Raw genomic sequence first — 26,064 nt, 5'->3', positions numbered from 1 at the left:
CTGGCGCCGGCGCGCGAGGATTTCACGCACAATGCGCGGCAAAATTTATTATATTTGAATACTTATATTTAGTCTTAAAATTATCGCTTTCATCCATCATCATTTATACTTTTTAAATTAAATTAAATTTATCTTAATTACACCTCCGCCCAATATGCGATTTTCACACACCGGATGAAGGCCTTTACTTATGATTAAAAAATACTTACGTGGTTGAGCAAGGAATCAGATTAGATGTTTTATGAAGCCGTTTCTAGAGGTCAGGGTTACGTTTCGACTTATAGCTACTAAATGATTATTTTACACCGGGAGAAGCCCGCCTGTAACAGGGGTGTATCAGGTGGTGTTTTTGATATAAGGTAGATAGGCCCGGCCTTTGAACTGTATCTCTTCCTCCTGACTGACCGGGTTAAGGTTGATTTTGCTTCTGGTGGCTTTTTGGATCATATTGTGAGAATATCCGTTTGCTTGAAGAGCCTTTGATACTTGAGATATCTCGGATTTTAAATACGAAGATTCGCAGATACGCCGAGCTCTTGTCATCAAAGTCGAAATCAGACCCATTTTTTGAGCAGGGTGATGGTGAGAAGAAGCATGTAAATAACGATTGGTATGAGTTGGTTTCCGATAGACTCTGTGTCCTAGAGAACCATCTAATTTTCTGATAACTTCCACGTCAAGAAATGGTAGAGCTCCGTTTTGTTCAATCTCCATCGTGAATTTAATCATCGAATGTAGATTGTTTAAATGGGCCAAAAACTCATTTAGAGCTTCTATACCATGAGGCCATATTAAGAAGGTATCATCGACATACCGTAACCAGCACGAAGGTTTTAATCTACACGTGTCAAGAGCTGTCTGTTCAAAATTTTCCATGAAAAAATTCGCAACCACGGGAGATAGAGGGGACCCCATAGCGGCTTCCGGCACTATCAGCAAAATCTAATATTCGAGCCAGTATCCCCGGTCGCAATGATTGACAGATTACTCTGAGCAACGTTTGCTCTTAGATAATCGGATTCATTTTGACATTCTTAGAGCAACGTTTACATTCACATACATACACTACATTTCATCATAAAACATATCTCTTGATAATGGCCTCTGCAACGAGCCCGAAACGTCGAGTAAAGAAGGAAGAAGGAGACACGGTGAAAACCCAAGAATAACGATACAAAACAACCGTGAAAGCCTCAAACATTATATAACAGATAAGTGAATAGTGTAAAGGTTCAAATATATTATGATGTACTGATACTGTTATGTGATGTCACAGTAAGTTGCCGCTACGGAAAATTGTATGTAATGTTGTTTTTCTTGGTGTAATGTTATCAGACTGCTACCATCCCGTAGCACATTTTGAACCTTTAAACCATGGGTGGCCAACCTTTTCAGCGGCCGGGCCAGATTTTAGAAATGAGATTTCCTACCGGGACATACACCAAAATTTCTTTTATTATTTAAAGCAAACAAGAAATATATTGTTTTTTTAAGAAGATATAACAAAAATGAGAATCAAAAATATTTATTTGATTAGAGTTATGCAATACAAATAAAAAATAAACAAAATATAATAAATTTTAGTGAGACGTCTGATTTTGTTTGTCAGAATTAAGTGCATCGATGTTGTTGCTACACGCAAACAGTTTTACAAATGCTCATCAGTGAATCATGTTCTCATTTGAGATTTAATATGCTTTATTCGACTAAAAAGCTGTTCACGCGTTTCCAAATAGCGAAATCATCGATACAGCGTGTTTGTAAAATGCAGGATATTTCTCCTTGTCCAAATATGTTTTGTAAAACTCTTCCAAACCAACCTGATTGAATTTCTCCTTTAACTGTGCATCACAACACATTTCACAGTGTTCCATTTGTAAAATTCCTGGCAATAAATTCACGTCTATGGATAATGGTGTTGCAAATGCATCAAAAAGCACACGATGCTTTTTAAAATCTTTAAATCGGATATTAATGAAGCGTATTTATCCGCCGCCATTTATTTTGTGTGACGTCTGGCTGCAATAAGAATGTAGGAAAGTGAGTGAAGATTTTTGTCCTTAACTGTTGTTCCCAAAGCCCAAGTTTCATTTGGAATGCGGAAATAAGATCATACATGTTATTAATTAGTTGATCTTTCCCTTGTAGACGAGTATTAATAACATTTAGGTGGCTAACTATATCGACCAGAAATGCAAAGTCGCTAACCCACTCCTTGTCTTCAAATTCTGGGATACTTTTTGACTTGCTTGCGAAGAATGATTGTATTTCTTGCTTCAAATCAAACACTCTTTTCAACATTTTGGCACGGGTCAGCCATCTTACTTCTGCATAAAATGTAATGTCATTATACTCTGAATCCGAAGACTTGAGAAACTCTTGGAACTGACGGTGATTCGACTCCTTCGACTTAATAAAGTTCACTGTTTTGATGACCACCTTAAGGGACTTGGAACATAAATTCTCCTGGTGAATAATGCAATGAAAATTTAGCATCGAAGTATTACCAACTTTGCAGGCCTCATTTTCAATCAATTTTACTAAACCTTCGTGTTTCCCAACCGTTACTGGAGCACCATCTGTTGTTACGCCCAATATGTTGTTGAGTTATAACGAAAAGCGATTCAATGTCGATGTAACAGCTCCTAACAAATCTCGTGAGCAAGTAGTGTCCTTAAGTGGATACAGTGCCGCTAATTCTTCTATTTTGTTAAAATGGACATCAACGCCCCTGATAAAAATCGCCACTTGGGCGGTATCTGTTAGGTCTGTGCTTTCATCCAATGCTAGAGCATAAAATATGAACTTGGATGCTCGATTTTTCAAATTATCTTCAATATGTTTTCCAATTACACGCCTAGCAATAGTTTGACGAGACAGGCTTATTTTTGAGAAATCCGTTTTCTTTTCTGGGCACAGAATTTCAACGAACATTCCTTAACCATTTCACCATCTAAATGTGGTTTCGATTTTTTTGCTAGTATCATGGCTACTGCATAACTAACTTTTACATAGCATGTTGACTCTTGAGCCGCTTTAGTAAATATCCGATGTTGTGCAGAAAGTTTTCTTTTTAATATTTACTTGGTCTTGTCGAAATTGCCCCTCGTACTTTCAAGACAGAAACAGAATTATTGCATATCAAGCATATTGCCTTCGTTTTAAATTCCACGAAAAAATAGTTTATAGTCCATCTGTCGTGAAAACTTCTCAGTTCTTCTGTGACTCTTCTCTTCTTTGATCCAACGTCTTTACTACTTGACGCTATTGTTCTAGCAACTTGTACTCTTATCAATGTGTATTTAAAAGTCGATCGCAAAATCTCACGACACATAATATGGCGATAACGCACACAATGGAAGCGACCATACGTCCAACGGTGTTGCGTGCTTGCCAGTGCCATAGACTGGCGGTCGCACGACGCATCCCGCCCCGCATCTCGCATTCACGCTCACGGCAATCCACGCAAGATCGGCGTGCGCGCTTTTTAAAATCAGCTAACGTGGTGATTGTTTGTTAACACGAATATACTATAGAAGAAATTGTCATGATAGTTGAATCAATGTACTGAGATACTTCCATATATGGGATATGATACGAACTACGCACGATGGTATGTTCTTTTGGTGGTTTTATGTACACTAAAAGAAAAAAATGTGTGCATATGCTTCGCAGGCCACAAGTAGACACCCAGCGGGCCACAAGCGGCTCGCGGGCCGCGCGTTGGCCACCCATGCTTTAAACGAACATTGTCAGTTAGCAAAATCAGCCGAAATCACCACAACAATAAGGTCACCTCACGCGTACCGCAATGGATCGACACCTGCATGACTTAATGAATATTTTTTATTGTTTCCTACATGCCTACACGAGGAGAAGATATAATGCTGAGCTCTACGGGCTGTACGAAGTTCAATCAATTAAGATTGGGAGACTGCGATGGCTAGGTCATGTGCACCGTATGAATGACAATGAACCGGCAAAGAGAGTGATGTCCAGCAATCCAATAGGACGTAGAAGAAGAGGGAGGCCAAAGATTCGCTGGTTAGATGGAGCTGCCTGTGACTGCCGTATTCTGGGGGTACCAAATTGAAAAGCGGCCACACTGGATAGGGACAGGTGGAGGGAGCTGTTGGAGGAGGCCAGGACCCACACCGGGTTGTCGCGCCCCTGATGATGATGATGACATGCCCACACATTTTGGACTCGTCAAAATCACGTGTTTTATGTTTCTAGCAGTTGGCACTAGGTCGCACCGTAAGTGTAAAACCATGGCAAGTACAAAAGACATATTTTGGATATATTAAGGTTTGAAGTCTTCATTTTGTTAGGACAAATAGAGTTTCTAAAAAAGAACATAATGTTTAGTTTATATCTACATTATATTGCATGTTCTTTCAGTTACTTCACTTTTACATTATCGAGTTCACGACCTTTGCAGTTTTGTATTTAATCTCGAAATTGAATAATTTGCAGACGCCTTGGTTTTACACTCACGGTGCGAGGTATGTATTTTCCATATTATGTTGTCTATTATCTATGGTCTGCAGGTTGAGTTCTGTTCAAAATATTATCTATGGATGCAATATCGCGAGTAATTTTAACATACGCAAACATAGAAACTGTTAAAATCAATTGAAATTAGCATGAATAATAATTCAAAATATTATTACATTAGAGTTGTCACTCTCCATCATTGAATTTATAGAGATAGTGATTGTTCTAAATATTTTGGAGAATAAAGAAACCATAGACTAAATTTGTCAGCATTAAACAGCATTACAGTACGCGACATGCATCATAATGTATTTAACGCTTAAGAGGCATCCTGTAGTGGTGTACTGCACTGTGGACAGAATTAGATATTGCATTTTGATTAACTGATTGCAAAATTGAAACGCTGTGTGACCTCTGCCACCTCATGCAGGCTCTGTGCCTTGGACCTGCACTTTGCTAGACGGTAAGAAAGGGTTGACCACAGCAGAAGACACCATTCTGCTGCGTCACATTTTAGGCAATATGAAGGATGAGTAGGTAAAAGAAAATACATCATATTGGTTCAACAGCGTTAGTTAGGTGTATATTTGGTAAAACTTGAAAATAGATTTATGTTAGCAATAGAATGAATACATATATTAGTACTCTAAAAATTAATTCATTTTTTGGTATTTTCTATACCTACCTACATATAAATTTAAAAATAATCTTACATACAGGAAAAAAGTTTAATCATGGCACTTTTTCGAATTGTCATACAGGAACATTAATTTGTAATTTTTGCACTCTAATAATTACTTAAGTGTTAATACATTTTAAAAACACAGCTTAATAAGGGAATTACGAAAGTGTAAAAATATGTTTTAAATTTAAAAACATGTCATCGAATAAAATATAATAAACAGAAAAAGAGTTTTACTCAATAGAATTAAGAAAAGTAATTTTGGCACTATTTATCATCAGTCAAGTTATTATCTTTGATCAAGACCATCCTTACTGGTGATCTACATAATAATGATAGTAATAATAGGATATACCTAATTAATAGCTACATATGGAAATAATCCATGTAAATTAGAAGCACCAATTATGGATGAATAAGTAATATCAAAATATTTGAGATTCAACAACCTCTTGCTTTCTAAAAAGGCTTTCTATTAGTAATTATTTACTTCAATTAAAATTTTGGTAAATATCACTGGACACTAAGGTATGTATTGATTTGTTCATTAGATTTCTTGAGATTGTCATGTGAATAATATGAATTTATAAGAGAATATATAATTATTGCAAACATGCCAGACCTGTCCGATGTGATCTTGGAAAAGTTTTAACTTTTGGCAATATTCCATTAAATTTGTACTTAAAGGCTAAAGAAAATGAAACTCAGTTTGCACTTTTGAAAATGCCAGATATTAAAGATTGCTTCAGCGAATAATTGGTCCATTAATGGTAATAAGTCACAAATCATTAGATATTTCATTATCGATAGCATTAACCAATTTAGGTGGCAGTTCTTCCTTATCCAATTGAAACTCTGCAGTGAAGGAGTTATCGATAAAATTTAAAAGTTTTGTTTCATACTCTTCACGTAATAGGAAATGAACAATTTCTGGTCGTGGAGAAAACTTATCAGGGTCTACAGAACTGCTGTAAAACTTTTTATTATGAATCATTTCTTCATCGGACGGGTATATTAAAAGATAACTAGCGACGGCACGGCAAGCGTCATCTATATGCCCCATTTTAAAATACGATATTTGCAAGTGATTATAAAAGTCAGCCAGTATTTCTTTTCCTTTGAGACCGTTGAGCGTTTTCAATTGATCATTGCATTCTTGTTTACATTTCAAACAGAATGTGTAATGGTTTGAAACAGATGCTGTAAAATCAGGAAACCAGCCTTGATCGAATGAGGTTTCACATAACACTCTGCAGCGTAGATCCGCAGAAAGGTAAGCTTGAAGCGATTCTTCTATGTAGGCTATAGTGGCATCCCAATCTTCATTACTATATGAATTCATTCCGTGTAAATATAAAGGAATGTATTCTTCTGATTCATAGTTGACTATTTCACGAGCATCGACTTCTGGCAATGTCAAATAGTACTCCAGATTTTTTTTCATAGTCTTATCGTTTTGATGCCGGACTAGATACGTAAAAGACGCAGATGCTGCTTTTTGTAATAGACGTTTTTGAAAATAGCATATATGTAAATACGAATAAGGTTTTAATTCATCTATGTTTTTTTGCAGAGTCTGGTCAGGTGGAAATTCAAATACAACATTTGAATAACGCGTTCTTTTGCATTTCAAAAAGCACAAAGTTTTCTTCAACATCTTCTCATAAAATTGTATGTCGTCAACATCCTTCTTCGTCAACGGTTCAAACTTCTCATGTTGGCATTTGACACGGCAGTCAGCTATTGCTGTGACAACTAACTTATGGGTTTCAATAGCACTTTCGAAGTTGTCAATACAATCTTGCCACTTTTCATCTAGATAGGATTCCACTCCCCGATTGTAATATTGTTCAGTCGTTACATAGGAAGCATTGTCGCTCAACGCCACAGAAATTTTAAAATGAATCGTTAGGATGGTTAAAAATATTCCCAGATACGAAAACATGTTAACAGGGTTTGAAAAATAATGTGGTTATGGTAGCAAGAAGACACTCATGATATTTGACCTTTGATAAACTTTGCGGTGACCAACAAATTCTGTATTTTTATGTATGTATGTACGAAACTTTATTATCAAGTATCAAACGAACAAACGTCAGATAAGGCCATAGATTGCATTGACAATTTAAAAATTGATAATTGACATTAATGGTGTGAAAAAAACATTCCCTACTTAATTTAATTTAATTATTTTTTTGTTTTGAAAAACATAGTTGGTATATAATAAACTTTATTAATTTAACATTATTTTAGTTTTCATTATTCTGATAAAAAATATTTAGTAATGGCTGTGAATTCTAGATATTTTTTATTTGAGTGGAATGAGTGCATCATAGATAATAAATTAAGTAAAGTACTTCTCCAATATTTGGCAACACGAAAAATGTATGTCGACGTCAAACGTCAGATTGCTGGAAACTGGAAAGTTATGTTTTCATGAAAATAATGCCTCTTATTAAGTCCGCATAAAATAAAATTGAACAAAATTAATTTCCCCTGACGACCCGAGTGAGTATTCAAAAAATCAATGAATATGGATTTTATCTCATCGATACTGTGCAATATTTTCATTGGCATTAAAATTCCAATGATTGTCTTGTATGTATAATAAATCAATGCCAAATATGACAACGAAACATATTTTACGTAATTTCACGTACACATAATGATATATTAAAATTAATTGACTCTTAGCATTAATTAATAGGCATGTAATTTATTAGTGAGAAATGTACTTAAGTACTTAGTATTCGATTGAGTATGTGATGCTCCTAACTAAAGAGGAGCTAACTATGAAGGAGTGTTCAATAACAAAACGTTCTGCTATGAGTATTTTAATTACTGACCACATAAAACTGGAAGCTATTCCTACAAATGGCCGACTGGCGAAATTTTTTCCCAGATTGTATTTCTTGGAATTCGAATATTGACTTTGCCTAACTTTGAGTAGGTATTAATGTAATATATCTTCTGCTAATCGTTGTGTAGAATGATGTCTTACAACCGAAACCAAAGTTACTTAGTCTGTCCAACTTATCAATGCACGTTATTTTGCTAGCATCATCAATAATAAATACTTAAATTTATAAAAGATATCTACTAGAAAGGCTAAGGGCCAAATGCAAAGTCAAATTTAGATGATCAAGTGGTCATAAGCAATACTTAACTTTACGTTCCACACATCGGCGTCTTAGTGGAAGTGAGGGAAAAAAAGCAATGTATTTATTATTAAGTCTCAGATAAGGGTAACCTAACGATGACATCTCTGCATTTCCGACCATGTCCGATCCTAATAAGATAATATGGGGCCTCAGCAGAGTGGAGGTTTGTTTTAACATATTTTGTTTTTACGAGAAATGGATGTCAGCCACTTGCTCAACCTATTAGGTCTATACTCTGACTCATGCACAAATTGAAAAATAATATGTGTACTTGCCAGACCCAGGATTCGAACCGGGGACCTACGACGCTATAGGACGACTTGGTCTCGATTATTTAAAAAAATCAATTTTAAGCTATTTTGAGCTTTTACTGTTTTCGTAATATAGCAAATGTGCAAGAAAATAAGAAAGTTTTAACCATTTTCAATTTCCCCTACTTCGGATGATATAAAGTAGCTCTATTTCAGTGTTGCACAACTTTTTTTATCAATCGGCCTAATTTATTCACAGGCCCTGGTCAACTGGGTTCAAATGTCACTAATAATAATATAACATTCTCTCTTGAGTCTAGACTCCACGCACCAAGCTATAGTGAGAACACTATACCTAAACTACATGGCTTATTGATGATGTTTGTTGCGACACAGTAAACTTAAAAATTGTCATTAATGAAAGCATTTTACCATGAAAACCTAGTTTAGGTAATTTTAAAACCATGATAATTGTCAGCAGATTTATAATCTAATGCTCGTCTAATGGTCGTAATAATTGTTTGACCTAAACATACTAAGTTTAATTGAAATAATTTCAAAATCCTCAAGCTTTCAGGACGCGTGAGCATTATTATCTCCCCATAACGTAACTTCAAGTTTAAGAATGTTATCTACACAGTTTTTGCTGTGGGGTCTCGATCCCCAGTGCCATGTTCTCTGCCGCCCATTCCATTGTTATGTATTTTCTAACCGTGCTTAAGATTGTATTCATAGTATTTGATACCCAATGTAAATTCTTTTGTTCTAATAAAAACCTTGTAACCATACAGTAAATTCTGTTTTTAATTACTGCAAACTCCCTCTTAGAAATTTCGTTCAATCGACTAAACTTCTCAAAATCACTGTTTCTGACATTTATCAAAATTTTTATATAATTTTCATTTCAGGACATAACACAAGAAAAAAATGCATCTCAACGCCGATATTTCTACTGCTTTACAGCACATGGAAGCCATTAAAACTGCTATTGATCAAAGTGATGATACAAAGCTTCAGGTATTTGGAATAAGATTTTATAATATAAGTACCTAAATCTTGTCCTATACTTTTTCAAATGCTCTAAAGTCTAAGTATTGCTTTTTCTCAAAAACTATAAGCACCTATATAATATGCACTTACAAATAAAAATAAATAACTTTTAAAATCATTCGCAAGCTTAATAACATCACAATAAAATGAGTAATCCAGACATCCTCTATGAATCAAATTTTGTAATGATTTTACTTTTATTTACTTAATAATTTAAAGTTGGTAACCACCTGTTGATGATCTTTGAAAGCATCTTCAGTTAACTTGGGTATTAGGATAAATCTGAAAATGAGATAGAGTGGTATTTTTAAATTCTGATGCATCCTGGTTAGCGGAGTGAGGGAAATTACTCACAGGTAGATGGAAAAAAGTGAGACAAAAATATGAAAAGACATCGGAACTGATACATACTACTCAGCCCAAGATTTTTAGTTGGGATAAAAATGCTTTGTATTCAAAAAAATTGTATGTAGTTTTGAATTTAAAATTACATTAAACATCATAAATGAGAACTGAAGTATCATAAATTAACATGTTTTGATACAAGTTGGTGTGCAAGATTATTTTTGTTAATCCTTTTGATTTAGTAAATTTGTGTAATGTTTTAACCAATTTTAACATGTTTGAATTTACTGAGCAGAACAGAAAATTTCCTCTCTCTTGATCAATTCAAATTACAAGGAAAATGTCCAAAATAATGGTATTTATTATATAATAAGTCACACTTTCAATCCACTTGCTTTTTTTATTCAAGAGTGCCACAGCAGACGACTTGGCCTTGATCCTCGGTCTTCTAGAAAATCCAGTTTTCAGAAGCATTGTCACTCTTCAAGATTCTATGGGTATGCTCGCAACTCAAATTGCACATCACCCATCGATTTTACCTGGCGATTTTGATATAACACCTGCAGGTAATTGAATCACTATTACAAAATATTTATAGCTATATTTGAATTCTTGTTATATTCACCATTTCATGGCAGATGTTTTATCTTAGGGTCTCTACATTTTCATGTCCTTTACTATTGAGGATTGTGACTCCCATCAAATATCCTAGTTATGTCTCTCCAGCGATCCCTGTATTCTACTGTCTGAATAACTGAAGTTATTAACCCAATGCTTACAGGCCCTTTTAATTAATTTTGTAATTAACATGTTAATTTGCATTTGAAAAGCAATTAGCAAAAACACAATTTTGTGCGGCCCGTAAGCATTGGGTTAAGAGACCTCTAACGTCAGTCGATCAGATGATTATGTAGGTGACCTACATCTTCCACGTCGACACTCGATGTTGCCTCATCTCAAACTTAATCTTAATGATTATTTTTCTGAAAGAGTAATTTTATTAAAATCTTGAAACAAAATACTTAACTTTCTTGACAGGTGAATTGGCCCTACAAACTCGTGGATTATATGGAGGATTAGATGGAGAAGAAGAACAAAGAGTGCCTCAGCTGTCACCGCCTCACAGCTTAGGGTACACAGTTTTGGGAGCCCCTCAGGACGGAGAGAGAATCCTCGCCATAGATGGACCTCCCATCGATGCCAACATCTCTCATGAGCAGGTGCTTCAGACCTATGTTCAAACATTGATAACAAACAGTTTCATTATAACAAGAGGTGGAGCCTTGGAAAATTTTAGTATTGAAAGACTTTCATTACTTGAACATTTTTTGTGTCATGGTAGTAGCTAGAGCAAAATTAATAGTGGCAGATTGCAATTGAAACACGATGACTTGTTTATAGCCGCTATCTTTATTTTTACTTTTTAAAACGAATGATATACATGTTTTACATATTGGTGATTGCTCATTTAAATATCTTGACCATTGAATCCATTAACTTGTTTAATATGTATATGGTTGTGAATCAATTCCATATTGAAAAGTTATTATTTAATATTCATTTCAGGATAGCCTGTCGCATTTTGCCTCATCTTTATCATGTATTGTCATATTATACCATTTAAAACTATTTGGACACGGCAACCTCATGGATTGGGCATAACGATAATAATAATAATTTATGGTATTGACTGTTTCAGTGAATCTAAAATTGTGATGAAATACTTACCATCTTTGACAAATGATGGCAAAAAAAGTGAATAATAAACAAATCTGCAATGCAGCGAATGTAGTTAAATTAATGAATCTATTTTTTTCAGCTTCGCTCTCATGTAATATGTATTTAGGCTTCCATCTAGTAGTGCCATATTGCTAATAAATGTACATAATAAGCTAATTAGTTATCTTTATTACAATATGTAATAATGATTTCATCTTGTTGACAGTGTAATAATTATATATTTTCAGGCAATGAGCATACTGCAACAAGCTCGCGGACTCGTAGAGCTGGTAGTTTCCCGTGGAGGAGGAACCGAAGATGGAGTACCTCCCCCTCTTCCTGCGTCATCACCGCCTCTCCTGCCATCAGATTGGGCGCAAGTTGAAGCCATTCATCTTGTGAATGACGGGACTGGATTGGGATTTGGTGAGGGTTGTCTCTCTGTGTACATATACAATATACAATAATTCACCTTTTATATTAAATCGAATGTCTTAATATTTTAAATCATAACCTATAAATGTATAATTTTTTTGCAGGTATTATTGGAGCCCGTACCAGTGGTGTTATTGTGAAAACAATTTTGCCTGGCGGTGTAGCTGACCGTGACGGAAGGCTCAAATCAGGAGATCATATTTTGCAAATTGGTGATGTAAGTTTGCTATTACATAATATATAATAATACATATATTATACAGTATGTATTTGTTCAGAAAACAATTTGCCAATGCATCGCCAAAATGTATAGTGAGTAAAAGTATTTTGATACGCGGTCACGTTGGGCGAGTGGTGAAGTGTCCAATTACGAAGTCGTGGGTTCAAATCCAAATCCAAATCCCGTGTAAATTCACACATTTTTTTAACATGTAACTTATTTCAGAGCATGACTGTAATTAGTTGAGCAAGTGATTTGCATCCATTTCTCGTACAGAAGATTTCTTAAGAAATCTCTTCAGGAGGCAGCCAAGATCCTCATCAGATTGCAGAGCCAATGAAAAACAGGATATTATGATTTTTATGTGTAATCATAAGAAAATACAATGCAATAAGTATAAAATAATAAAAAATACAATACAAAATACAAAGAAGAAATAATTATTAGTTTTTCCTTATAATTATGCAAAACGTTAATATACTGTTGTTTGAGTTTGCAGGTAAAAAGAGAAAGTAATAAATTAAGTATGAAATTAGTAACAGTTAAGATATAAACTTTTCAATATGTCCACAATATTTACCTAATGTACAAAAAATACATCAATCTAAATCAAATGACTATCGAATGGTAGACAACATCATGGACCATGACATCCCTCCCGGTATGGGATATCTTAAAAGACCGGAGAGTTACAACTTAACATTGTCGAGAACATGAAAATTGATACCTATTAGGTTAAAAGGATTGTCAATGAACTCACGGAGCAGTAGAAAGAAATGTTCTAAAAGGAAAATCACTCTTTCGGTAGATAAGGATCGTATTGATGATTTACATAAAAGAAAATGTGTGGGGCAAGATGAATCCACATCACAATAATTAATGATATCTGTGAAATTTTCGAATGATTTTGATTTAATATAAAACCAAGCATTTTTCTAGCTTCTTGATCTCAAGAATATAGTAATTGAAAATTAACTCTGTGTCGATACACTAAATTCCTCGACTTCTTTCTCCTACTAATTCAGTGATGTTGATATTGAAAATGGTTTTGATGAATCCCCATTTATTAACTGTAATGGTTGTCTGTTACAGGTGGTGTTGATAGAAATGGTTTCCGAGCAAGTAGCTGGAGTGTTGCGAAGAAGCGGAACTCATGTCCGTTTGGTAGTCGCACGGCCTGCAGATCCGGCCAGTTCTGCCGGGCCGACGCTTTCTGATGCGCCAGTTGTGCCTACCAGGTATACTAACATGTAGATAAATAGGAAACAAAATTTGTTTTACAAACATTTAATGTTAATCGCTTTTAATTTTTTTTTTGAAATGTCTCTTTTATGACTCTTTCACGATATGTATATCAATAACATAATACAGTTTTTATACATACACCTGCGATGGACAAGTGATAGAATGTTCTCTTCTGAAGCCATGGGTGGTTCAAATCTCCTGTTTGAAAAATCTACTTATAGCCTTTTGTGAGTTTAGATTCAGAGCATGGTCGTAGTTGAATAAATTGTTAACCATTTCTTGTAAAAATAAATTGTTCCTAATAAGACTTCCTAATGAGACGACTAAGATTTTCAATGGATTGCAGAGTCAATTAAAAAAAAATACAGCCCAGTGCAGTCATGCACAACTTACGGCCCTCCATACCATTTAATGTGGTCCACTGACTAAATGAAATTTATGACTAGCTTTTCAGTGAAACATATAAACTGTTTTCATCAGTCAATTATAACTTTATTGATGGTCAAGCGGGTACCACGTCGACTGACTATGTCGTGGGTCCCTGGGTTTGAATCCCGAAGCTGACAAATTCACATGTCATTTTTCAAGGTGTGTTTGGACCCAGAGTATGGACCTACTAGGTTGAGCAAGTGGCTAACTTCCATTTCTTGTAAAAAACAAAAATCTCCTAATGCAACGTACACCCTGTGAAGGCTAATTATAATACGATTTTCTTAGGATTGAACATGATAAAAAAAAAATCGGTGTGTGTACTTATGTACGCGCGTTAGAAGTTATACTTCTTTGGCGTAACAAAACAAAAACAAAACTTGTGATAAAATAGATTCTTTGACTAGCTCTTAATTATATTGTTAAATTACACACTCAACAAAAAGGACCGCTTATTGGAATGCCGCTGGTTTATTTCTATAAACTTTAACTTATATTACTAAATTATATAATGGTTTCTCGTTGTTTTTATTTTTAAAGTACCAACTTTCAATCTGACGTTTAATCGTTTGTTTACGTAAGGAACTGCAAATGGCCGACAATAATAAATTCGCTGCCTAGGCGACGGAACAATTCTAAACTATAATATTATACTGTATAATCGTCACGATTGCAGTATCATACTGTGGCGCAAAGGTAGTGCGTTCGGCTGATAACCGAACAATCGGTGGTTCGAATCCAATCGAGTGCGTTTTTTTTCGTGTGAAAAAATTAATTATGTGTTACATGTCATAAGCCAAAAATACACTCTGATCTGATTTCCCAAACGTGCCAAAAGAAGTATAACTTCAAAAAGAGTTTATCGTAGGTACTGCAACGGATGTCATTTATTTATGGTGTAGGAGTTATATTGTTCCCGATATAGCTTACTGTGCAGCACTTGTAATGATACATGTGGTAAATAAATCGAATAAAGAGTTTAAATTTGTTTTAATTATGCATAAAATTTACCCTACTGATAAATTGGTTATACATAATTGTCTCGGTGTAATTGATTTATGGCAAGTCACAACTCGATAGAAACAATTTAAACTGTAATTTGTTGCTTTGGGCTGTATCTTAGATATTCAGATACATACAATAGATATCTTAGAATGTGTTTTATAACTCTGGAATTAAAAAAAGCTGTCTGTGAAATGAGTCGAAGTAAACAACAAATTCTTGCATTTGTAATAGCACCATTATGTATTATAATAAATTTATATCATTTTATAGGTTGCTTACTGACCTAGAAGCATTGGACCGCTATCTGACTGATGCAGGGTTCCCGGAAATATTTAACTCTCAAGTGACCCCATCACCCACTCCCCCGCCTTTGCTGGACAAAGCTTTCTTGTATGACGCTGATACTGCCGACGATTCTGACACAGTCGGGGCAATACCTTTGGGTAAGGCTATTTATTTTCCATAGTAATATTACAAGAATTGAATACACACTTGAAAGCAATTGGACCTATATATTTATGTTTTACATGTTTAGTTTTCTATGTATGTAAATATTCAAATAGGTTAGTCAATATTTATTACTAAATTACTCACAACTAAAAGTGGTTTTAATCTACCCATACTGTGGATGTCAATATGGCGTATCTTAGAGTAAAAATGGTAATTTATCTTTCTTCAAAATACGATGTAAGTAGCTGATTTAATTGACTATTTATGGCTGATAAATTTTGAATGTATACAGACTTGAGAGATGCAAATGTGACTTTGTTTTGATTAATTAATAGAGTGTGTAGCACACAGATAATTTTTACTGATCACAAATTTTGGTATATATATATTATAGGTATATTCAATGTGTACTGTTACCATTATGATATTATGGCCTAACTAAATAATTGGTTGATCTAAACTTCCCGCTCTTTCGGGACATAATTTCAAAATATGCCCGGTCACAAGATTGCTAGCACAAAGTACCTGCAAGATTGACTTTTGAAAAACGTCAGTTGACAAACTAAAGGCCAAGCGAGCGATTACGCCTTTTATTACCTACCCATAATGTAAACTCTTATTCAAACAACTTGTAATCGAATAATATTTCTAACCGGGCGGCGATGTCTTCGTCGTCCATCCAATAACAACATGATAAACGTGTAACCATATGTAATTTTATAACAAATGTAACTTACTTGCCGTAGACAATAAAAGTATCTCCATGTGCTAAATGCAGTTTTTGAATACATCGAACCCACCCTCTCTGAGAAATCTCGCTCGACCGTATGCCGTGTGTTAATAAGTTTACCTTACTGTCCATTATTTACAGTAATAATGAGGTATTTTATCAATTTCATACATGTTTTTGTGATGTTATTTCAGATCATTTGGATATAGATTTACCAGAAACTGAGAAATTTACTGTGCAGCTTAAAAAAGATGAAAATGGACTTGGAATAACTATTGCAGGTAACTAAAAGTCATATAAACAGTATTAAATATTTACTATCCGTAATTGGAAATATGTATTATGTAATAATATTTTTTTCTTGCTCTAATTTGTTCTAAACATAATGAATTTAAGGTTACGTATGTGAGAAAGAAGAACTGTCAGGTATCTTTGTGAAATCGGTGACAACGGGAAGTGCAGCGGCAAGAAGCGGTCGGATTCGAGTGAATGACAGAATTGTCGCTGTGGATGGGGCTAGTCTGCACGGCCGCTCTAATCACTGCGCTGTGGACGCTCTGCGAAGTAGTGGCACCACCGTCACACTGAGCCTTGAGAGGTTCGTACTTCTTCATTTTTAAATGTATTATTTAGTGTCGGTCTGAAGAAAATATCTCAAATCTGTGTAAATCTCATGAAATCCTAACTTTCTCAAAAAATCTTCTAGGTAAAATATATAGCATTCTAAGACAGGTTATAAGATCATACAACAAAGCTCTGCTAATAATTACTTTACGTTACGAGAAACATTCAATAATGCATTGATGAGCAAAGCAAATTTGCATATATATTCAAGGACATGTCTTGCTGTTTGAAAATACAGTGTAACTGTAATGATCTGTTTGCGAAAGGAAGAAGGCATTAAGTCTTAAACCGCTACTTTTCAGGAAAGTCAAAAGAAGATTAATTTTTAAACCATTTTGTATGGGAACTCCAATGTTTCTGTATGGAATTTAGTAATTCAGAGGTGTTGATTTGACTTATCCTTTTTCTCATTTGTGCATATGTGTATTATGGTTCATTTGCCATCTTTAATTCATTTTTCGATATTAAAGACTTTATCACCCTCTTCCTTTCGCCCATATATATAATCATGAACATGTACAGATGTGGTTTATTCTAGTGCGAAGGAACTACACGGCGAATGTGATTATTGTTACTGTTACTATTCCTGACTGTACTTACATCAAATCTATTGTATCCCTTTCTCTTGCTCAGCATCGCTCCGGCTAAGTCTTGTTATATTGCAAAACTATCGAATCTCACACATTATACATAAGTAGAAGATATTTACCTCATAATATACATTCTCCACCTCATCTGAAAAATAGATGATGTTATTATGTACAATGCGGTATGCCCAAAAAAAACATATAAATGATTACAATTCATCTTATTTGTGGTATTTGTAGGTATCTCCGTGGCCCTAAATTTGAGCAGCTTCAGCAAGCCATCGCTGCAAATGAACTGGGGCCGGCTCCTGCGGCGTCTATTGCCCCCGCTCAGCCGGCCAATCCCTTCCTCCACCTGCACCGACTTGACAATGATCCTGACTCTCAGATCACTCACATACCTATGTCACAACTCAATAAACTAGGGTGAGCATTGACAACATGTTATTTTTATAAAAAGTATAGGTTAATAAAAATATCACCAAAAAGACTGAAAAACATTTTATGAAAAAGTAACTGAAAAAGTGAATGAAAAAATGTTACTCGCTTTCACTCGTGGCACAGTTCAACCGGTGATTGGTACCTTTTAATGCAGACAATACATTTTATATAGTTGATTTTACTAGCATTACTTTATTTCAACAGCCTTTATTATGGGAAGTACAATATTTGAGCTAGCTGTGGAGGAGTTTTGAAATGCCCAATTCTGAGGCCGTGGGTCGTTAGTTAGAATCCTGCATTTGCATATTCACAAGTTGTTTTCTTTGGATCCATAGATTGATTGGCTAATAACTACAGTGGAATCTCGATGTTATGTGCCCGGAATTCACATTTAACCCATTTAATTACATATGCATGCAATAGTTGAAATTATAAGATGCAGACGCATAAGCGCATTTCTTTTTTATAAATACGACTGAGGCCAAGCTTACAGCGCGGTTGATTAAGGTTACTAAGATGCGCATATACGCATTCCTTTTTTATAGATACAGCTGCAGTGTACAAGACTAAGTTTATACAACACAGTTGGTAGCGATCTTTGATTTTAGCCAAAGTGGGCACACGGTAATTTTTGTTGTTCTCCGTTTTATCTTGAATATTATGGTTGCATTTTTCGTTCTAATTGTTTACATCATTTTTACATCTTGTTTATTGACTGTTTTGCGTTGAATAATACAAAAGAAGATGCTGTGAGGTACATTGAGGGCCTAAAAAACTATTTTACTAGCATTGATGACGTACAATAGGAAACCTTCAAATAAATTTATAATATTGATGGAGATATAAGCAAGCCAAAAATATGCACTTATACAATTTGAATGATTTCATAATAAAAATAATTACAAGATAAAAAGAACTTTTTATATACCACGTTTTAAAATTTTCTGTTGAATCATATAAACTTGACAATTCTATGTATCAATAAATACTTTTTTTGTACTCGATAGAAATACTGAATAAATATAGAATACTGAAATGTCATTTTGACATTTCATTGACATCGATTTCCATAGTAACGCACGTATATATTAATAATTTAGTTGCTAGGACTGGACACACAAGAAAAAATCTGTACCAGACAAACAAGAATATGAGCTAATAAAAACGTGGTAAAATACCTAATTTTTTTTTAAATTTTTTAATACTTTTTTACTCCATTTTTCAAAAATGTACTGAACGACCAGAAAAAAATTATTATATTAGTAAGAAAGAATATTTACTGATTACATTGTTAAGTACTTACTTAATATTGAACACTTCTTTCTTATAAGAGTTTCTGTGTTATCTTTGTATGGTTTTAATACTTATTTTTTGTCTTCTATATCCAGTTCCTTTGGAATGAGTCAGTCAACGGCATCCGGATCTCTCCGTTTCCCCGTCAATCAGTTGGATTGTGATAATCTATCAAACAATTCATTGGATGATGCAGATATACTCGTTGAAACGTCAAATCATGCCCTAGGAATAACACGCGGGTTGATTCACCCGGCCGGACAAAATGCTCCCGGTTTCGAGATACCGGTGACCGATGAAATGGAAGAGGCTATATGTAATAAATGGAAGTTGATTCTCGGTAAGTAATGTTAAAATCTTTTGAATCTTTAATTAAACTAGACATAAGTGGTGTTGATAAACCAATAAAAAATCGTTTCATGCCACGTAAATCTGAATCATTTTTTATTATGCAAGTAACAACACTATGTATGTATTATTCCCAAACTTTCGACGTCTGTGTACCCCTTCTATAATTTTCGTAACTCTGAGCCTCGTCAAAAAAAAAATTGCATATACTTTAATAATAATCAAACTATATTTATTTTTTCTTTTTTAGTATATAAACAAAATAATAATAAACGATAAATAAAATTCATTCATAATATAATATAAATAAAAGTTATATTATAAATAACGTTCATTATAATCAATGAGAATGGTGAAATTGTTTATGTTGGAACAGATCATCATAATTTGGTTCCCTAGTTGTTAATTTTAATCTGAGATGCGGTTCCACATCCAAAAGCATGTTCCTTTTTTTTGACTTAATGTAAAAATTCGAAATTGGAAAAGGCAAGATGTATTTCAGGACTTTCTCTGTTAAAACTGGATACACATGTTGCATTTGCAACCAGATTGATGTTAAAGTACACTCTTTATATTTATTTTTCAAGAATCCGTCTGAAGCTAATTCCAACAATTGCTCTTCTTCCGCATGCGATACACCTTCTAGCACGGATGTTGTATTGATGTCGTATTAATGCTTGTTGCACCAGGCGCAGCCAAAGCCTGGTGCAGCGCATACCCCCACCAAACTCTTCCCGTACCCCAGGGGTTATAATTAGGCTGATTGCAATGAGAGGGGGCGCGATGACCATAACATGTTTATCTTCTGTATATGTAATTGTCACAAGAGCAGTTTATCTGAATAATAATTGGAATATGCATTAAAATTTAATTGGTGAAATATTAATTTTACAACCAGTAATTATTACATTCAACAGATTGGTTTATTAGTAGTAAATACCTATTTCAGTTGTTACACCATTATCAAGGCTACAAAAATATTTTTTTGTCTCTGCTTACTTAGGTACTTACTTTACTCACAGAGAGATAAGATCTTCTTTCTTATTATCTTTAGTAGTTATTTCAAAAATAATACCTTCATAATATTGATAGTATTTTTGGGAACGGAGTCAATATTTCTTACCTGAATTGATCCTGGGTAATGGGACGCAACGTTTGAATACCACTGCCCTATGATATAATGGTGTCTAAAAAAGGTTCAAAGTCGTTTGACCTCCCGTAGATTCAGTGGATTCAACAATCTTTATCAGAATTTTAAAAATCTTCACGTGTAAGTATCCGATCCGCTTAAAATAGCGAAATAATGGAATAGAAGTATTGATTTTACATACAATTTTAAACTAAAAATTATATGGGACGGCATTTATATATTTAACCGATAGTTTAGGCGATGTGGAAAAATCTTGAGGAAAAAGACATGAGGGCACCATGATTCAAAAATGTTTGAAAATCACTAGATTTGGTATTGAAGTAGTATTTTAATCTCATTATATTTTTCAGGAAGTGCCATTGAAATAGTGGTGGGCGTTGTGGTGAAAGGCGGTGGAGGTCTTGGTATTTCCCTCGAAGGAACAGTGGATGTGGAAGAAGGAGGCCGGGAGGTCCGTCCTCATCATTATATTCGAAGTGTCTTGCCCGAGGGCCCCGTCGGCCGGGCTACCAAGCTTCGATCGGGAGACGAATTGCTTGGTAAGATTGTTTTTAAACTCTTTCAATCGGTTCATGGAATTGACATGGTTTTTATTATATGAGGCGTCTAGGCGTTCTTTTAATTATTTTGTATTAAATGATTTCAGAGGTGAACGGTCACAGGCTTTTGGGCATGAACCACCTGGAGGTGGTGTCCATACTGAAGGAGCTGCCCCCGCAGGTGTGCCTGGTGTGTGCGAGGACTGCCAATGGCGGCAGCGGTAGCGGAGACTCGGCTGTGGGCGTGGTGTCAGGCGCAGCAGTCGGCGGAGCGCTCGTCAAGGCCAAGTCCGACGGCAGCTTAGCAGGAGCAGGGGGCGGCGGCGGTGGCGGCGGAGGCAGGGGTGACTCTGAATGTGGCAGCGGAACTTCGGGAAGCTCCACAGGAGGCGGGAGTTTGTCCGGAGCTCGGTTGAGATCTCGGTCTTTGGAACCGCTCACTGGCCTCGCCATGTGGTCATCAGAGCCGCAGATTATCGGTGAGTTCCTGCTTTCTCATTGTGTGTATGATTCAATTGTGTACTTATGTAAGCTAATGCTTTTTAATTACTCGAAATTAGGGATGTCAAAAAAGTATCGATGCTTTGAAGTATAAATAACTTAATACTTTTCTTTTGATTTAATACTGATAATGAAATTTTTTCGATACGATACCATTATTTTTTTTTTTTAGGTGGTGGTGTTGTGCTACGGTTCAGAGACCTAAATATTTTAAATATTAACTATCAGTGATTGCCAGAAGCTACATGTGTTTGAGCACAGAATCTTCCCAAAAATCTTTGGCCAAATGAACTAAAAGACACGTCTTGTAACGCCACTGTTTACCTCTAAGCCTCATAAACCTGTGTATTAAATTCTCCTGATGTATATTTATAATATTCATTCGGTTTTATAGAATTGGTAAAGGGCGAAAGAGGTCTCGGCTTCTCCATTTTGGATTACCAAGACCCATTGAGGCCGGCCCATGCGGTCATTGTCATTCGATCGCTCGTCCCAGGCGGAGTCGCACAACAAGATGGCCGCCTCATTCCCGGGGATAGACTACTCACAGTCAATGATCAGGTGAAGATTAATATTATACTAACACTTCCATTCTTATTTTCAAATAAATCAAATTTAAATTTATAGACTAATATAATAATTATCTATGCTCTGCAATACTTAATACAAGTTAAGATCGCACATAAATAGTGCACAATAAATTTTATCAGTCATACGTATTTGTTTTCATTGAACTAAGACTCAAATTAATATATAACATATAATAGTAAAAAAATATTCTTCTATCTGTTAAATATCTAAAATTATGCCATTAAATCCTACATCATTTTAGATATTTTATAGATAGAAGAATATTTTTCATCTATTATGGTAAAATGAATTTTAAAAAACTAACTCACACCATCTGCAATTTGTACTCTTAATTCAATTAAAACAATCAAGTATGACTGACAAAGTGTACGCTATTTTTGTCGGATCTCCATTATGATGGTTTGGTTTAGGCAGGGCCTAATTTAATTTTAAAAACTAACCAACACCATCTCCAATTTGTATTCTCAGTTCAATAAAAACAAATAAGTATGACTGACAAAGATTAGTGTGCACTATCTGTGTTGGATCTTAAGAGCCTACCTCCATCCTTCACTACTGATTGGATTATAATAGAATTTTTTATAATTTATAGCCCTTTTACACATTTACTGCTGGCAGTACGTATTATCGCGACCATAACATTTATTAAAATGCAAATGTAAACACAGCGGCTTCTGAATTTTCACACGATAGTTGTAACTTGTGTGACATGTGCACATGCGAAGAAGGATAGCAGCGACCTTGGCGGCTAAGTACACCGCGCAGCACACAAAACATTCTCCCGACAATAAGAAAAATAAAATTGGCTCGAGATACACCATTTTTGTGTGTGAATAGGTATTGTTGTGATAGTTAAATTTACACGCTATTGCTGCCGGTAAATCCATGTACGTGCACAGGCGCTATTGAAACAAGAAAAGCTATTTTTTAATAAAAGCTGCTGCGTTGAACAAGTAGCTGCATATCCGCGGTTCTGAAGCCGTAAGGTGCTAATTCAAGTCTCACATTTAATTTCCATGTTATTTTTTCAATGTGTGTTTGAATCCAGAGAATTGACTTGCTTTGTTGAGTGAATGGTTAGTAATCATTTATTTCTCCTAGAAAGGTATTCATTAGGAAGCTTAGATCCACAGACTATAGTGAAAGCTATTTTTTATGTGAATGAATATTGAAGTGTACAAAACATATTATGAAAAACTTCCATACGTTGAACAAATCTTACATATCTTTTCTATAACAATGGTTTATTAATATTATAATCTTATAATTATAACATAGCCTTGCAATTTTTATTAAACGTATATGTTTTAAATTGTATATGACATCATCTCGCTGTATTTTTTGTCTTTTATTACTACGTCATGTGTTGACCATTCTTTAATTAATTATCATGCAGAATGTTACCATTAAGCAACAAGAATTTTATATTCAATTGATAATAATATGTAGGTATATGTATGTTGAAATAATATTTTTTTTATTCTTTTGACAGATTCTGGAAAATGCCACGCTGGACCAGGCAGTGCAAGCCTTGAAAGGAGCACCTCGTGGGATGGTGAGAATCGGTGTGGCCAAACCTTTACCCCTGGCGGATTGTATTCCACCGAACGGGATGCCGGTACCGTCTCTGCCACATAACAAGATGAACACACAATAAAGCAATATCATAAACAGTTTATTATTGAGATTAACATTGATGTTTGTACTTGTCACGTGTGTTGTGTTTTTGAGCACAATTATTAACTTCAACACCGTCTTATCTGCTCGCACCTGACACAGTAACACCACCTACATATTGCAATATATACATACTTCAATCAGCAAGTTTGGGTAATTGATACTAATTATAGTCCTTACATAATATATCTATCGGTATGAACTATCATAATGACATGGCACTGATATCATCTTGTATACTCACTCATTCTATAGTTTATCTGTTTTTGCTGATACAATCGAATCAAAAAGTCCATTGACTTATTTCGCGTGAAGCAGGAATCCACGCAGATACGTATAATTATTTTTTATTCATACGTATTATGGAATTTTTTCATTAATTTCATCATCATTTCATTTTATTTTGGTATTAAGGTCACAATTTTTGGACAATGTCAACACTTTCAAAAAGCATTTTACATAATCATTTTTACAATAAATCATTTTTGGGGTGTTGGTTTTGTTTTTAAGAAAATTGCAATATTATTAATATTTTATCATTGTATTCTTTCCTACTCTTATTTGAGTTATGCAGCTAGATATAATAGGTAACTATATTGAATCTGATATTATTTTGTATGTAAACAATGTGAAATTGATCGTTGGTCAGCATCAAGGTGCTTATGAAGAATTTTTATTTCAGTACCCGCCACTAACTTTATAAAATACTGTTCATTTTGGGAAAAACTGACTGAACTGTTGTTTCATGTACAGTAAAAAAAGTCGCATGTGGTGCAATTTTGTTTAGAAGGTATATAGTAGGTATATTTAAAAAATGAGTTTATTATTACACATTTTAATATTTTTACGCTTATTCATAGTTGAGGTGTTAGGATTGAACGAATACAGGTGTAGTGTAGACCAAGTTTAGTTAGTAATTTTACTTCAAAGCTAATTTATGAGATTGTAAATTATATTGCTACTGTTACTGTTTTCAACACAGTGTTCTCAAATGATCCAATGTTACTATTCTTTGATATTTCTTTATGTTTATTGTTTGAAGGTCAGGTCAAAACCTAAACATTAAAATTATTTACAATTGCTATGAAAGTAATCAACATGTCTACGGGATGTTGGGAATAAAATAATCCTTATATCTTTTCATACAAAGCCGTCATATTTTTGAATCTTATTTCATGCATAAATAAGTATATGATGATTTGAAAACTGCTCTGAACACATTTTTTAAATAAATCTCACTTGTATTCATTTAATCTCAATACCTCAATTATTCTTATGTGCCCTTGGCGATTTTCAAATTTTATATTGTGTCCTATATGGCAAAAAAAAATGCCAACCTCTGAATAGATTATTATTTTGTCATACTTCGATTTGTCATTTTTAAATAGTAGGTATTTGTACTTACCTAATATCATAAATATTTTTATGAAATAGACTGATCAAAGGAATACCAAATCCTTTAAATAATATTCTTACTATTGTAACCCTAAATTTTTTAATCAAACTTAGGGAATTGTATAGACGAAAAGTATTATATTCAAAGTATTAAATGTATAGTGGGTTAAATACCTTTTATGCATAACTTATACATTCCCATGGAAGATTTAACTACCATTGATGCAATTTATTATAGTATTATGTATTATAGGAAACTGTACTTATTATAATAATATCAAATAAAGAAATAAATAAAAATTGAGAAGTTGTATTTATTTTTGAGAAGGAATAAAGCCTAGTACAGACCGCAATTAATGAATAATATTTATATTTGTTTCTAAATTTTTGCCACTACGCACATATTTAGAGTTAGGTATTTCCCAAGAAAATCTCAATCTCGAGATTCGGGATTTCCCGAAATGATGAAATTCTCAATTCTCGAGATTCGGGAATTCCAGAAAAGAATTCTCAAGAATTCTCGAGATATCGGGAAATTTAAAAAAAACCTCTAAAAATCATAAAATCAGCGTAAAAACAGACTCCATAATCAAAACATTACTTATTTAAATAGGATTTCAAATAACACAGACGGTCAATCGCTGCGTCTGACAATCGCATACCTACGCTTTGAGACACAGAATTCCGTGATGTTGCAAA

At 34.4% G+C, this 26,064-nt stretch overlaps 2 protein-coding genes across 2 annotated transcripts; one reads left to right on the top strand and one right to left on the bottom strand.

Moving 5' to 3' along the window:
- Positions 1–5,054: 5,054 nt before the first annotated feature.
- On the bottom strand, positions 5,055–7,280 carry LOC147072308 (cartilage-associated protein-like). Its single transcript, XM_085946534.1, has one exon. The coding sequence runs from the start codon at positions 7,122–7,124 to the stop codon at positions 5,958–5,960; it is 1,167 nt and encodes a 388-aa protein (XP_085802660.1). The 5' UTR covers positions 7,125–7,280; the 3' UTR covers positions 5,055–5,957.
- Positions 7,281–7,552: 272 nt separating this feature from the next.
- Positions 7,553–25,584, top strand: Patj (patj crumbs cell polarity complex component). The gene is made up of 16 exons (XM_085946533.1): positions 7,553–7,687; positions 9,500–9,608; positions 10,396–10,552; positions 11,025–11,206; positions 11,954–12,131; positions 12,245–12,357; positions 13,453–13,598; positions 15,310–15,482; positions 16,414–16,500; positions 16,616–16,817; positions 17,671–17,856; positions 19,260–19,504; positions 21,013–21,201; positions 21,309–21,680; positions 22,097–22,263; positions 23,786–25,584. Exons 2-16 carry the CDS (start codon positions 9,519–9,521, stop codon positions 23,948–23,950), a joined length of 2,652 nt encoding a protein of 883 aa, XP_085802659.1. The 5' UTR covers positions 7,553–7,687; positions 9,500–9,518; the 3' UTR covers positions 23,951–25,584.
- The last annotated feature ends 480 nt before the right edge of the window (positions 25,585–26,064 follow it).

This window comes from Rhyacophila brunnea, unplaced genomic scaffold (assembly GCF_057557595.1).
Source record: "Rhyacophila brunnea isolate RB1 unplaced genomic scaffold, BYU_Rbru_1.0 scaffold_2, whole genome shotgun sequence".
In the NCBI taxonomy this organism is placed as follows: Eukaryota; Metazoa; Arthropoda; class Insecta; order Trichoptera; family Rhyacophilidae; genus Rhyacophila; species Rhyacophila brunnea.
This window is presented reverse-complemented; position numbering and strand designations above follow the sequence as displayed.